General features: G+C 41.7%; 2 protein-coding genes across 2 annotated transcripts; one reads left to right on the top strand and one right to left on the bottom strand.

The window, feature by feature from the left end:
* Positions 1 to 32: 32 nt before the first annotated feature.
* On the bottom strand, positions 33 to 7,908 carry ndufs8a (NADH:ubiquinone oxidoreductase core subunit S8a). Its single transcript, XM_084043686.1, has 8 exons — positions 7,835 to 7,908; positions 5,608 to 5,663; positions 5,358 to 5,423; positions 5,088 to 5,177; positions 3,787 to 3,895; positions 3,588 to 3,651; positions 2,697 to 2,825; positions 33 to 2,225 (listed from the first exon to the last, which is right to left on the bottom strand). The coding sequence occupies exons 2-8, from the start codon at positions 5,648 to 5,650 to the stop codon at positions 2,094 to 2,096; spliced, it is 633 nt and encodes a 210-aa protein (XP_083899812.1). The 5' UTR covers positions 5,651 to 5,663; positions 7,835 to 7,908; the 3' UTR covers positions 33 to 2,093.
* Positions 7,909 to 8,326: 418 nt separating this feature from the next.
* LOC311054008 (uncharacterized protein) lies at positions 8,327 to 13,917 on the top strand (the record flags this gene model as incomplete). The annotated part of the gene is made up of 9 exons (XM_084069857.1): positions 8,327 to 8,406; positions 9,225 to 9,334; positions 10,283 to 10,419; positions 10,584 to 10,647; positions 10,935 to 11,060; positions 11,516 to 11,654; positions 11,975 to 12,142; positions 12,644 to 12,725; positions 13,704 to 13,917. 9 exons carry the CDS (start codon positions 8,327 to 8,329, stop codon positions 13,911 to 13,913), a joined length of 1,116 nt encoding a protein of 371 aa, XP_083925983.1. The 3' UTR covers positions 13,914 to 13,917.
* Between the last annotated feature and the right edge of the window lie 36 nt (positions 13,918 to 13,953).

The following is a 13,953-nucleotide window of genomic DNA, read 5'->3' as shown; positions in this document are numbered from 1 at the left end:
TAACATCTACCAGAAAAGACATAGCACACAGGTTGAAAACTTCATGACAGAACATTAATTTATTTATTCATCACTTTTAAGTCCACAAGTATTTAACCTTTTTACAATTCTCTTAACAACAAACGCCCATTAAAACACAAAGTCTGAAATCAGCAGCTCGAGCCAACCATGTAGGGCCTGAGAGAAGCTCAAAACTACCCCTAAACTCTAGAAATCACCCTGTTAAAAGCCCAGGACAGGATATTTACAGTACATGAGTTGGAACCTAATAAAAATGGTTCATGCGTCTATTGCTGGTGGATCCTAACATGAGTAATGTTTCAACCACTTAAGTACTAGTTAAAAAGAAATAGAAAAAATAGCCGATTGGCTATTTTCACTATTTGAACCACTCAACGCACGACATGCAGTAGATGTTCTATTTTCGCGGAATGTTCGCCCCCATAATAGGGACGCTAGGGTTCACGTGGTTAAAAACATTTTTGCCTATGAGGACAGGTGTGATCCATGGATGACTACAGTATACTGTATGGAGTGACAGCCCAGTCAGCTTGGATCCTGTTTAGGTTGCTAGAGTTTAGGGGGAGGAATTGAAAGATTAAATAACAGATCGTCACGCAAGTGCCTGAGAACTCCACCCACGCGCCAAATAACAATGTGACAATCTTCAAAGCTGCATTACATAATATAATAGCGGGATACTGTTTAGATGGTAGGTGACAGCATACATACTTAAATCCTTGAAGCAATCATAATGATTTCAGATGGGGGGAAATACATGATACAGTAGCATATTACCGGTGTACAGGGTCAACCCATCAATACAATACACAGAACTGTATTGACTGAGTTTCTTACCATTTTGAAAATAACTGAAAATGTAATGATTTGCGTCTTTTAACATAAAGCGATGAACAGAGAAATGAACGACACTATATTATCGTATCGAATCATAATTAATAACAAACCACAATATTATATTGTGACTCTTAGTATTGCAATTATCTCTGTCCATCCATTAAGCCTGAACAAACATACTTGGGGCCAATGTTAGTTTATTCCAACTTGATGGACAAAGATGATCCTCGACTGTAAGCGAGGAAACCCAGCCAGACAGTAACAAAGCCATTTCTATAACATCCAAACAGACATTTCTATTAGCATTCAAACAGAGACAAGAGGTGGATGGCTTCTTACACACAACTCAATGGAAAGCAGACAAAACAGAGTTTCTGAAAAGCTTCTCAACAGAAATGTAATTGCTGAGAATCAAATCAAAAGAATCCTCTTTTATCCATTTGTAAATCTAAGAGTGAACAAAAGGAACCAAATAGACCCTTACATGTACATTTAGTTGCATTTGTACAATCTCAGAGTTAAATTAACAATGGTTTTAATGAGTACTTTCAAACTCATGTTCTAATAAACCCTCAGTAAAAGCTCAGACAAAGATGGGGTCTAGGGAATTTAACTGACCCCCAAATTGACTTTCATTATGCCTAGGAACCCCATTTCAAACAGCTTTGTCCTAGGGACCCATAAAATATTTATTTCTAGGGATTTTTCAAACTTTTTCCATTTCACAAACCCCCAAACTGACTTTCATTAAGCAATGGAACCCCCATTCCAAAATGTTCCGTCTTAAAGACCCAGTGATATAGTATATCTTATTAGATTCACAGTGGTGATATTGAAACAAATGGTTAGAATAGTCAGACTTAGTCAGACAATTCTTAATTTGGCTGGGGACCCCAGGAACACACACTGCTCGAGCGGAACGGTGAGCTGGTCTGAGTTTATTTGATTTCTGTCATGAGAGTGGACAAACGGTGCAGAGCACTAACGGCATTGTCAAGCGCTGATGAATCACAGAGTTTTCGCAGTGGGCTGGTAGTCTGGGTACGCGATGATCTGTCTCAGTCGGACTCGCTGCGGTGGTCGTCTCACTTTCTGACGCACGTACACCGCAGTCGAGGCCGGGAAGGTAGCCGTTATTATGTACATTATGGACGTGTGTGTGCGTTTCAGAGAGGTTACATTACGATAATATGGGCTATCTGTACATTGTATGTGTGCGTGTGTTCGTGCGGTGCCTATCGGTAGAGGTAATCAGCCTTTATGTTGGCGGCGATCTCGGCTTCCCACTTGTCTCCGTTGTTGAGCAGCTTCTCCTTGTTGTAGAGCAGCTCCTCGTGGGTCTCCGTGGAGAACTCAAAGTTGGGACCCTGAGAAGAGACGGAGGTCAAGGTAGTTAGGTTATAGTCGACACAGTAAAATAGTACGTTATGAGCTTGCAGGTATGCCATTTTCACAATTTGTCGCATGATGAAGTATAGGGCTTAAGTGGTTAATGATTGCCAACAAAGATATGCGAAACTTAAATGAATATATAACTGAATATACTGTATATCATTCGCTGAAAACCATAAACTATTTTAAAATAAACTTTTTATCAGTAACCACTGACGAGGCTGTCTACAGCTGGCTTTAACAATTTTGTCCATCAAACATGTGGGTGCTATGAGATCTCAAAATGACATATATAGGCGGATTAATCGGCCAGCGGATATATGGGTCTACCAGTGGAACAGACATAGTGAAGGAAGGGTGGGAGGGGGGGCAAGAAGGCAAAATATTAAACGAGGGATCGAGAGATGTAATGTCAAAAGCTAGCACACACACACACACACACACACCTCTACGATGGCGTCCACAGGGCAGGCCTCCTGACAGAAACCACAGTAGATACATTTGGTCATGTCGATGTCATAGCGAGTTGTCCTCCTGCTGCCGTCAGTTCGTGGCTCCGCTTCGATGGTGATGGCCTAAAAAGACACACACGACGTGTTCAAGACAGTCAAAATAGCAACGATATGACAGTCTTACCACAGCAATGTTGAAATGCAAATAGTCTTACTGTGTGGTGTGTGTGTGTGTGTGTGTGTGTGTGTGTGTGTGTGTGTGTGTGTGTGTGTGTGTGTGTGTGTGTGTGTGTGTGTGTGTGTGTGTGTAGTGGATCTGGCATATCCAAATTAAAAATTAAATTAAAAAAAGTTAAACAGTTTGTGACTGGTTTAACTTTTTTATAAAATCCTTGGTTTTATTGGCACCTGGTAAGTAAGTATTGTGTTACTACTACCACCAGAAGGTGGTGGTAATGCACCTAAAAGTTGTTAAGTGAAAGAGAGAGACTGTGTTGCACATCCAGTGGGTGGGTTTCAAAATAAGTTATTGTTTCACATACAGTAGAATGAATCAATGTGAGTCTTACTTTAAGTCTACTTAGACAGGAAATCCAATTTGTATCGATTCAATCTTTAAAAACTTTTAACAGTATGAAAACCATATTGTGACGTACACAATCTATCTGGACTGCAGATTACATGCTATGGCTGTGTGCGGGGAACAAAGTGCTGTGTGTGTGTATTACTATACTTGTGAGGACCAAATGCCCTCGCAAGTATAGTAGAATTAGAGAAATAGACGTTGTGAGGACCATTTTCCTGGTGTGGTTAGAGTTAGGATTAGACATTTAGAGGTTAGGTTTAGGGGTTTTGGGTTGTAATTCTGCCGTGTGTATGTGTTACCTGGGCAGGGCAGATAGCCTCACACAGCTTGCAGGCGATGCAGCGCTCCTCTCCTGAAGGGTACCTGATACATCACACAGATTGTTCAAAATACACACACATCTACTTCAACCCTTTCATCTCTCACACCTATTCAACATCACCATTGAATATTCTTCTCATATGAATGTGTTAACGTCCATTCTTGCTGGTTGCGTACCTGCGCAGGGCGTGCTCCCCTCTGAAGCGAGGCGAAAGAGGTCCCTTCTCAAATGGGTAGTTGATGGTGGCGGGTTCTCTGAACAGGTAACTCATGGTCATACCCAGTCCTAATGAGTAATGACACAATGTTGTCAACACATGATGAACCGTTACAACAGGTAACTCATGGTCATACACAGTCCCAATGACACAATGTTGTCAACACAGGATGGAACTTTCTATATAAATACTGGCTATTATTTGACTTTTTTGACGACTTCAGTATCAGCAATTATGTAGCCGATGCGTGCTGATGTTTAACCACTTTCAACCTGGCATCCCTATTATGGCATAATGGGTATGTAATTAAAAGCAAATCTTGCCAAAGGCTTAACATTTTTTTCTAAAATAGCAGATCTTCAAGCTCATTGCTCATTGTGCCTTTGTTTTTATTCAATATTTTGCTTTAAAGTTAAATGTTCTCAAACAGAAACTTTAATCAAATCTTTCAAATTCATCAGAAAATTTTGCACTTTTTTGACAAAATAATAGTCAATAAATAGGTAATTGGAGGTCTAAGACACCAAAAACAGAGTTGGCATCAGACCCAAAAATCGTACATCGGTCGGTATCTAAACCCAAGAAAATGTAACCCATGGTCATCCTCAGTCCTAATGACACAAAGTTGTCAACACAGGATGAACTTTACGATGTGTGATTGTGTGTCACTGTAGCGCGTTCATAGGCTGGGGTTAAAAGACTACGGTACTATAATATCCAAGTAGAAGCACTTTTAGTTGACATAAATATTAATCGAATAGTAAATCAAAAAGTAATCTAATTTGTCTTTTTTACTTGTGCTTAAAGTAAAGCAGCTCTTTGGAGGACTTGAGTAACAGCAACGTCTTGTATTCATACTGATTCATGCTCACATCCTGACTGTAACCATTCAATATGAATACATCTTACTAACCAATCCCGCTCCTGTTCAGTGATGTTTTGTTTATCAGAAGGTTTTCTCAAAGATTGATTACAGAGAGAAAATACATTCAAGGCTCATTTAATGTATGCTACTCTCTAATTGTTGCCTTGTAGTTGATTTCAATACACACAAACGTACGTCATAATTACAATACATATTTACGTTTTCACCCCTGCTCATGGGGAATGCAATATGTGGATCCCAGGCTGAAAGTAGCTGAGCACCACACAACATGAAATGGAGTGTGCTGTGATGGATTATTATTTAAGGACTGGCATGTATGGTTCTGTTAATTCTACAGCAGATGATGATGAGAGCTGAGGAGATGATGAACTGACCTCTGAACAGCTCCGTCCACAACAGAGTCTGAGCAGCCCGGTCCGTAATGGACTTGAGATCTGTAGGAACATCCTGGGCATTTACATACTCTGTACACACGCAGAGAGAGGGGGGGGCAGGGAGAGAGAGAGAGACACGTTGTTAGTTCTTGTTGGTACGTAACCTGTCATGAGAGGGAGTTATGAAGTGAGATTTAGCTTTGGCCTTTGAGAGAGATCTGTAACAGAGCTTAGAGGATCATTGGTTTTACAGTGTGTGTTGCTACTTACTGAATCCTTCCCTCTGTGCTGATACTGTGAACGTCCTCACTAGACTCTGGCTGGCTGTTAAGGTGCCTGTGGGTGAAAACCACTCTGTATCAAATCCACAGCTAATAGAAGTCACAGTCTATCAATCCACCAGGTTCAGTTATAGTGCATAAAAAGGCAGAAAGTGCCCCTTCAATTCTTTAAAACTCTATTTGTAGTTTCATGCAGCCAGCTGACCTGTCCATTTATCTTTCCATTCATAAAGTCTTACCTGGCCTTGACACGGAGTATAGTAAGCGCAATGTCGCAGCCATCACGTCTTCAACACTACACACACACAAAGAAGGTAGATACACAGACATACAACATTGAGTAACACACTTTAACAAGACAGCACTGGAAACAAATAAGATGTGCAAGTTTGCAATGGAATAAACGCTATTCAGTAGTTATTAGAAATAACCTATTTAATTGGTTATATAAAAAAAAGTTTTTTCCAAAAGTGCAAAAATAGCCGATCTACTGAACAGCCTCACAATGCATCGCGATGTGAAGTGTTTTGAGCTTGTAGCCGGAAAATAAAATAGGGCTTAAGTGATTAAACTGTTCCTCATTTTGCTGGGGACCCCATAGGAGCCCCCAAGACTCCTGGGCTCCCCGGACCCCATTTTGAGAACCAGTGTTATAGGTGATATGTTCTCAGAAGGATGGGAATTGGATTGAAGTGACAACAACAGACAACAAACACAATCTGCATCCAATTGTGCTTAGAAACATACATCGTTGAACTTGAACTACTTGAAAGCAATAAATCCTATTAAAACCCCTGTAGCAGGCTTGAATAACAAATAAAGACATTCTTTAGCCAAGATATTGTAGTGAGCAAGTAGTCTTTTCTTAGACTCAAAGCATAGCTCAATGGATATTTGGTCTGACCACATTACACAGCACACACACCATTATTCTTTACAGTTTCACAAGCAATGGTTTTGACCCTAAAATGTGTCTTGTGCATATTTCTTATGAGTCTCCAGAGGACCAGGATGGTGATTATTAACGGTTTAATGGGTCCAGGATCCTTGTACTTAACTGCACACTAACAAAATAGTGTGGTCACCTCCTGGAACTGTGAACTACAATCACCTGTTGCTCAAACAGGCTGCCCAAAATAGAATGCCACGGCCTGATGTTGACTGTTTTTTACTGGTAAAGCACTGAATTAAATTCAATGTATGCATGTGATAAATAGAAAAAAACATTCAACATCATAACTTCCAAGCATGTAGCATTGATAAATATGTATTTGCCACAATTCCTCCAAATGAAAAGCACATGCCTAACACACAGGTTTGAAACCTACTAACAGCACCTGCATCTATTCTAGAAATAATGTGCATCATTTCAAGCCAAGACGTTTCAGGTCATATTTTCCTCAAGGAACCAGGAGGTTTAATTGATAGAACGTGTTTGTGTGAAGCCATGTCAATATCAGTCCTTCTCATGAAACACAGAGGGCATCATCTTAAGGAATGTGTGATTGTTGATGGTCATCCGCTACAGGGACAGACATAAGAAGCTGACTCTGTGCTGCTAACTGATCAAACCTGTCATACACACAATGTCACAACGTGAAGGGCAGTGGTTCTCACACATTTCCATGTCAAGCACACCCAGATTGATACCTATAGGCAACAACGGACCCCCATTGTCTTAAAATATTGTGCAAGGAACCCACATTGAGAAAGGATTATTGTTGTTAGATTAGAAATAGTACATAATGCTACCACTTTATTAGCCTTGTATCAAGGCTGTCATATATGTATTTTGTCGATGTTGACATTTGCATATCTATCATAGATACGAAAGTGAGATTCGATCAAATACATCTATGATAGTCTTGATCCAAGGCTACCAGCTGCATACTGTGTAGATTCATGGAGTGAAATCTATGCCCCATTCTGTCATTTGGCTAACTTCTAGCCAGCGACTTTTAACACTAAACTGTTACTAATTTTGCTGGGGACCCCCTCAAGGACCACTGGGGGGTCCCTGGACCCCACTATGACAGCCACTGGTGTGTAGGGCATCTGAGGGCAGGTGGATTACATGACACTACCATGACCTAAAGCTAGCGCTAGCTGCCATGTTTGATAACACCACAGTGCCAAGTATGATCTTGTGTAACAGCAGCGTAGTAGCGGATCTAAACAGTATTCAGATCATAATGGATGGATCCGTGGTCGCTGTGCTGAACATGAATGTCATTATCCTCCATAAGGAGAAGCATTGATGATGCTAAGCTAACATGCTAGCAGCCGGTGCTGTTTAAATAACTCTCAAGGACTTTTGGAGTAAAGGTCGCTTTAGGTCGCGTGCAGAGCGACTCCCCGTTTCAAAACCACACACAACGTGCACATTATCATGATATGTGACACATACACATATAAATATCATATAATTGTAAGTAATAATACATATAAGTTGTTTATTTGACTCACCGAGCGGTTCGCTATTTGGCCTTCTAAACCAGAACAGCGGACGAATGCGGAACGGACCTTGCGTGCACAGGAAGTGACGTAGTGACGCAGTTAAGCCAAACAAAGCCCGTTGAGTTTATTATTTAATACTAGACCATACCCGGTCGGCGGTCGGCGCAGCGCATCCGTGGGGGGATATGCGCACATGATCTGGCAACCCGGGAGGCAGTTCGTCCCATAGCTGGGCAGCCCCGTAACCATGGCGACAGTGTTTGACACAAAAACGCTAATAAGAAGCTGAGATTTGATGAAATTGAAAAACGGGCTTCACAGTTGCGTTCAGATGGTAATGGTCAATGGCTGTGTGCAAAATCAGAGCAATTGGTCCAGCCAGTGAGGAGAACCGGGTATCTTCACTCACGTACTCACCACCACTACAGAGGTTACTAGAATTATAGTATGATATTTATATTATTTTACTACTTTTAGCTATTTGATTGAGCAAAAGCGCGAATGGTTGCGCGCCAGTATTCTCACGAGAGAGAAAAATCCAATTCACACATTTCTGCCACCTTGCCTCCGGTGGTGTTACGGTGAAATTGGTGACCTGTTGAAATATGTGACTAGTGAGAGTGATAGGAGGGCAAAAGTTTCAGTCTTGGAATTTGGTACCATACCATCTTCCTTTTGGATGATGGATCTCGTGTTTCCAGAATGTCTAGCAGCAGCCACAGAAATTTCTACCTAGACTACCTTCATGACTAGATTGTCCAGAATGTCCATCTCTAACACACTGGAGAAAAGAGAAGGGTGTCTTTTTCTTTCTTAAATCTATGTGCCTTCCTCTTTTATTTTGGTTTGATCTGCCCTCACATTTAAAAAAGCATGTGTAGTGGGTTGAGTTTCTGTGGTTGCCCCTAGCAACGCAACGCAAAGCAACGCCCCCGTAATCACCAGGCTGATTAATAGGCAGCTGTACGCGGCCGCTAGTTAGATGGCGTTTGTCCGTCTGCCTGGTCGCGGTTGTTTGTTTTGTTAGGTGAAGCTCCGTTTGCCGCTGCTGTTTTTGTCCTTATTATTTTGGTTATTTGATTTAGTTATTTGATTTAGGTTTATTTTTGGTTATTTGATTTGGTTATTTGATTTTTGTTTATTTTGATTTATTGTATTTGTGCAAACCAGCTGCTCGATAATAGATATAATAGTATAAACTGAGGTATCTTTGGCTCCGACCGTACCAGTACTAGGGGGCTATAGTTGTAGTCCCGACAGGTGGGTGGTCACTGGTGATAGGCTGTATTGGAGTTTGTGTTAGTTTTAGTGCATGATTTACTGTTTTGGCTGCATGCTGATTTAGTTTTTAAGATTTCAGTGTTGTGTTGTTTTTAACATTTTTTCTCTTGTCTTTTAGTGCGTGTGCCGTTTGTGCGCTTTTGGTGGCGGCGAAACCCCTCTCTCCTCACTCCCTCACTCCCTGCCTCCCTCCTGTGTGTAAGGACACCTATGCCCCCCCGGTTACTGGTACTCTAGGCTATTGCCCCATTTTATCCCTTTTGATACTGTTTGATAGAATTGTGGATTACATTTTACTTAGTCTTTGTAATTGATAATAAATATAACTCTTAAATTTCATGAACTTGCCCCCTTCCAGTTTGAATGAATTGCTTATTCTGCCTTGAGTTATAAATAAAATGAATATTCTCTTTCAACTGGAAACACATGTCTCTGCTCCTCTTATTATAAATAACCTGTGGTCTAGTATTCAATGTGTATTGTGCATTATATAATATTCTCTGGGTGAAACTCCCAGAGTGGCGTAGTCTGGTATCCTGTTTCCGGGCCTAAGTGCCCTGGTCACACATGTTAGTACAGGTTTTATTTTATTTTAAGAAAAATACATCTGCATAAAGGACACAAAAAATTACCCGGTTGCGATAAGACAAACCAAGCACAGTCACTCTAGTGAGAGTCTACATGCATTGTTTGAGGGGGTTCAAAAATCCTTGTTGTAGTAGTACTACATAGTAGCAGTAGCACACACACACACACACACACACACACACACACACACACACACACACACACACACACACACACACACACACACACACACACACACACACACACACACACACACACAGGAAATGGCTTTTTAATGTTGAGCTAAATGAAGCAAGTGAGTTTTAATTGGAATATTTTTTGATGACTCTTATGCTGAAGCTATCTGTCTACTCCCAGCACCTGACAGCCACTATTCAGCAGCACTGGCCTGACTGGCTCAATATAAAAGTAAGTGTAGTCTACTGTCTGTCCAATATCATATTTCAACATCTTTTGTTCTCATGCATGGATAGCCTAAGTTGTGCTGACTTGTTTGTGCCAGTGGGGAGGAAGGATTTTTTTTCCTACTATTTGGCGGCCAGGACCCTCTAACTCCATCGATCCTTTTGTCCTCTGCTCCTGTCTCAGTGAGCGGGAGCTTTAATGGGACCCTTGTGGAGCGGTCGTGGACAGAGGTGGAGAAATGGGTGCTGGTGACCGTGTTGGGAGTGGAGATGACCATGGGAGTTTTGGGCAACTGCCTCGTTCTGCTGGTCAAAGTCATGGTAGGATCTCTCTGTTTCTGTCTTTTTTACTGTACCTACTCACAGACTCTGTCTCATTGTGACTGCCAGACTGTCTGTCTCTCTCTCTGTTAGGCCCTAGAACCCTAAATGTATCCCCATGCTCCCTCTGTCTCTTTCTCTCCATCTCTCTTTGTCTTCCTCAGTGCAGGGGTCAGTTTTCCTGTCGTTATTGGCTTCCCTTCATCAGTCTCACCCTGTCAGACCTAGGTACAGTACATACATATCGTCATCACAATTTTAGAACGTTTTTTTTTCAAATGTCATGCTTAATTGGTAGTGATCATACAGTAATCAGTGGTTACTGGTTACCAAACGGTGTGTTGAGGTAATTGTTATAAAATATTCTCAAAAGCAACAAAAATCCACAAGCTCACATTGCTCTGCGATGCAACGTGTTGTGAGCTTGTAGATTGGCTATTTCCATTATTTTAAAGTTGGGGTCCTTGGCATTGGAACGGTTTGGGAACAGCTGATCTAATGACAGTGTTCTGCAGGCTGCTCTCTCCTCATCATCTCTGGCTCACTGATGGCCATGTTGACCGGAGGTCAAAGATCACCGTGGTGCGAGGTCGTCAGCCTGCTGAAGTTCGCCTTCATCACCTCCTCCATAGGAAGCATAGGTAACGACAACCAATGATACAGGCATACACACACACACTTCCTTCATCGCCTCCTCGTAGGTAACACACACACACACACACACACACACACACACACACACACACACACACACACACACACATGCATGATCCATCCTGTATGCACTAACTGTAGTCTAGATAATTGTATATACAGATTCCTCCAAAATCAAACAAATTACAGTATGATTTGTAAAATGGCCTGCAGTAATGTCCAGTGTACTGTGAGTCCCTGGGATTCCCTTGTATTTTATCCTGCTTTCTTGCTGTTCTCCTGTTATATTTTCACATAAATGTCTTTCTTTCTTTTTAATGCCAAAATCCCAATGTAGCCTATTTTTATTGTATAAACTGAACTGTTGTTGGGAATAGCGTTACTTCCATAGACTGGTGGCTTATTTATCATGTGTTTCCTGTCCTCTCTCCTTCGATCAAAGCCATCCTCTGTGTGCAGCGGGTGACGGGCATGGCCTCCATAAGAAGTGGCTTCTCTGTGGTCATGGTGACAGCTTCCCTGGTGTCCTGGGTGACTGGGGTGGTGTTTGGGAGTGTCCCTGTTGTCTACGCTTGGATCAAGTACTCACTGGACCTTAACCACTTTCTACCCGGTGTCCCTATTTTGGCCATGTCATTATAGGCGGAAATTGTAAAAAGAAATTGGCCAAAATGTCCAATATCGTTACATAAAATTACTGATCTGCAAGTTCACAATGTGTCACATTGCGTTGTGAGCTTGCAGATCAGCTATTATTTTAGAGTTAAAAGTCAGACTGCATAACTATCTGATCTTAAAAAGTCTAATAATGGCCGATATATTGGTTTCAGTCTCAAACATGAGTACAGATGTACTGTAGATGTGAGGATTCCTTCTCCATTCTGCCTCCATTCTATGGCAGGTACGACCCAGCAGAGATGCTGTGTGCTGTGTTCTGGGAGAGCAGCTACTCTGACATGCTGGTGTACATCCTTTGTGCTTTCTCCGTCTGTATCTTCGTCCCGTTCCTCATCATCTTCCTCTGCACTGTACTAACCGTCGTCGACTGTTGGTGCTCATACTGTGACAGGTATGACCTTAACAATAGAGCAGGGGTCGCCGCCAAATCTTGTGTGAAAAATGTGTGATAGGAACCTTTTTTCTTTATTTTTTTACATTAGCCACTTGAACCCTTGCATCCCTATTCTGAGGAGAACTTTAGCCAAAAATAGCAGATCTACAGGCTCACAACGTCTTGCACTGCGAGGCGTTGTGAGCTTGTAGATCAGCTATTTTCATCTATTTTCATTATCTGCAGCACACTTTTATACAGTATAAAGTGGGGGTCCCTGCTTCATGTCTCTCTGGCAGCTAAGGTGGTCCTTGGGCTGAAAAACGTTGAAGACCCCTGCAATAGAGTAACTAAATACTATAAGAGAATCTATATCCTCTGTTTGAATTAGTGAAATGATACCTGTGTTTCCTGTCATTCTCGTCTTTGACTTTCTCCACCTAACTTCTACTTACATCTTCTTTGTACTCTGCTTCTATCTGTCCTGTGTGTGTCTGTCTGTCTGTCTGTCTGTCTCAGGGATGATGAAGACCTGTCCGCTGTCACTCCTCTCTTGGTGTCCGTCTACCTTCTTTGCTACACTCCCTTTGCTGTGTCAGAGGTGTGACGTTTATATATACACACACACACACACACACACACACACACACACACACACACACACACACACACACACACACACAAGAGTTCCATGTTAATTATGCATATCGTCGCTGTCGGGTGGAAACCTTATATGCCCAAAAAAAAACATCTATGTAACAAAACAGGTAATAATCATGTTTATACATGAATTAATGTTAGTTTAAAGATGGAGTGCCATGATATTTTTCAACCCTAAAACCTGATCATAAGGTATTATTATTATGTAAGGATTTTTTTCAAAAAAAAAAAGTGTACAGAAATTGTTTAAAAAAATGTTTTTATATGGACACGCCTCCAGTCAATTAAGTATGCCTGGTTCTCACCTTAGCACCTCCTCCACCACCTTAGCACCACCCACCTGTCCTAGTCCCTCCTCCTCCTCATGCCCACACCTGTTGTGTTATGATAATGAGGGGGAGGGTATGTTTTTTGGGGGCTCTGTGATGTCACTAAAGGGCTGTTTCTCTATTGGAACGTTTGACCCTCAAGATTTCAGCCTCCAGGAAGAAACTCCAAATAATCAGAGAAGACATAAAACACCATAAAACCACCACCGGGGGGCTTAATGAAGTTCTATCAACCTCATAGACACATGAAAAACAGAAAAAGTGCAAAAACATGGCACCAGCTCTTTAATTAAATTTCAAAGATTAAAATGGCAACGTTAAAAAGATATTCTTTGTAGAGTGTATTTACAAATTCACCCATAGCTGTGCACTAGAGTTGCACACCGAAAATAGCCCACAACACGTTGTGAGCTTGTTGATGTGCTATTTCTGGTGTGTGACACAGTGTGCAAACAAGTGTAAATGAAGGGGAAGGATAGCTGTTCACACGTGCACGGCCCGGCGTGGCCTCAGAGCTGTCGTGGAAAGCTAAATTTGTCTCCACACACATATGCTGTTTCTCTCTCTATCTCTCTCTCATTCACTACCAGCTTATCCTCCTTGGTAGACTGGACCTCTCACCAGCTCCTGATTGGCTGAGGACCCTGTCATCAGTGATGTCTTATCTAAACTGTGGGCTGAACCCCCTGATCTACTGCACCAATCACGACTTCCGACAGGCAGGATTGGCATTGCTGTGGACCGATAGGAAGTCGTTTTCAGACCCTGTACTGACTGGCATTACTAATCTGCATTTTTAATGATATTCCACAAGTTTAAATATGGTGGGGGGGTTTAACG

Source organism: Gymnoscopelus microlampas (assembly GCF_963454915.1).
Source record: "Gymnoscopelus microlampas genome assembly, chromosome: 2".
NCBI classification, from domain to species: domain Eukaryota; kingdom Metazoa; phylum Chordata; class Actinopteri; order Myctophiformes; family Myctophidae; genus Gymnoscopelus; species Gymnoscopelus microlampas.
The sequence above is the reverse complement of the archived record's forward strand: the minus strand, read 5'-3'. Positions and strand labels throughout refer to the sequence as shown.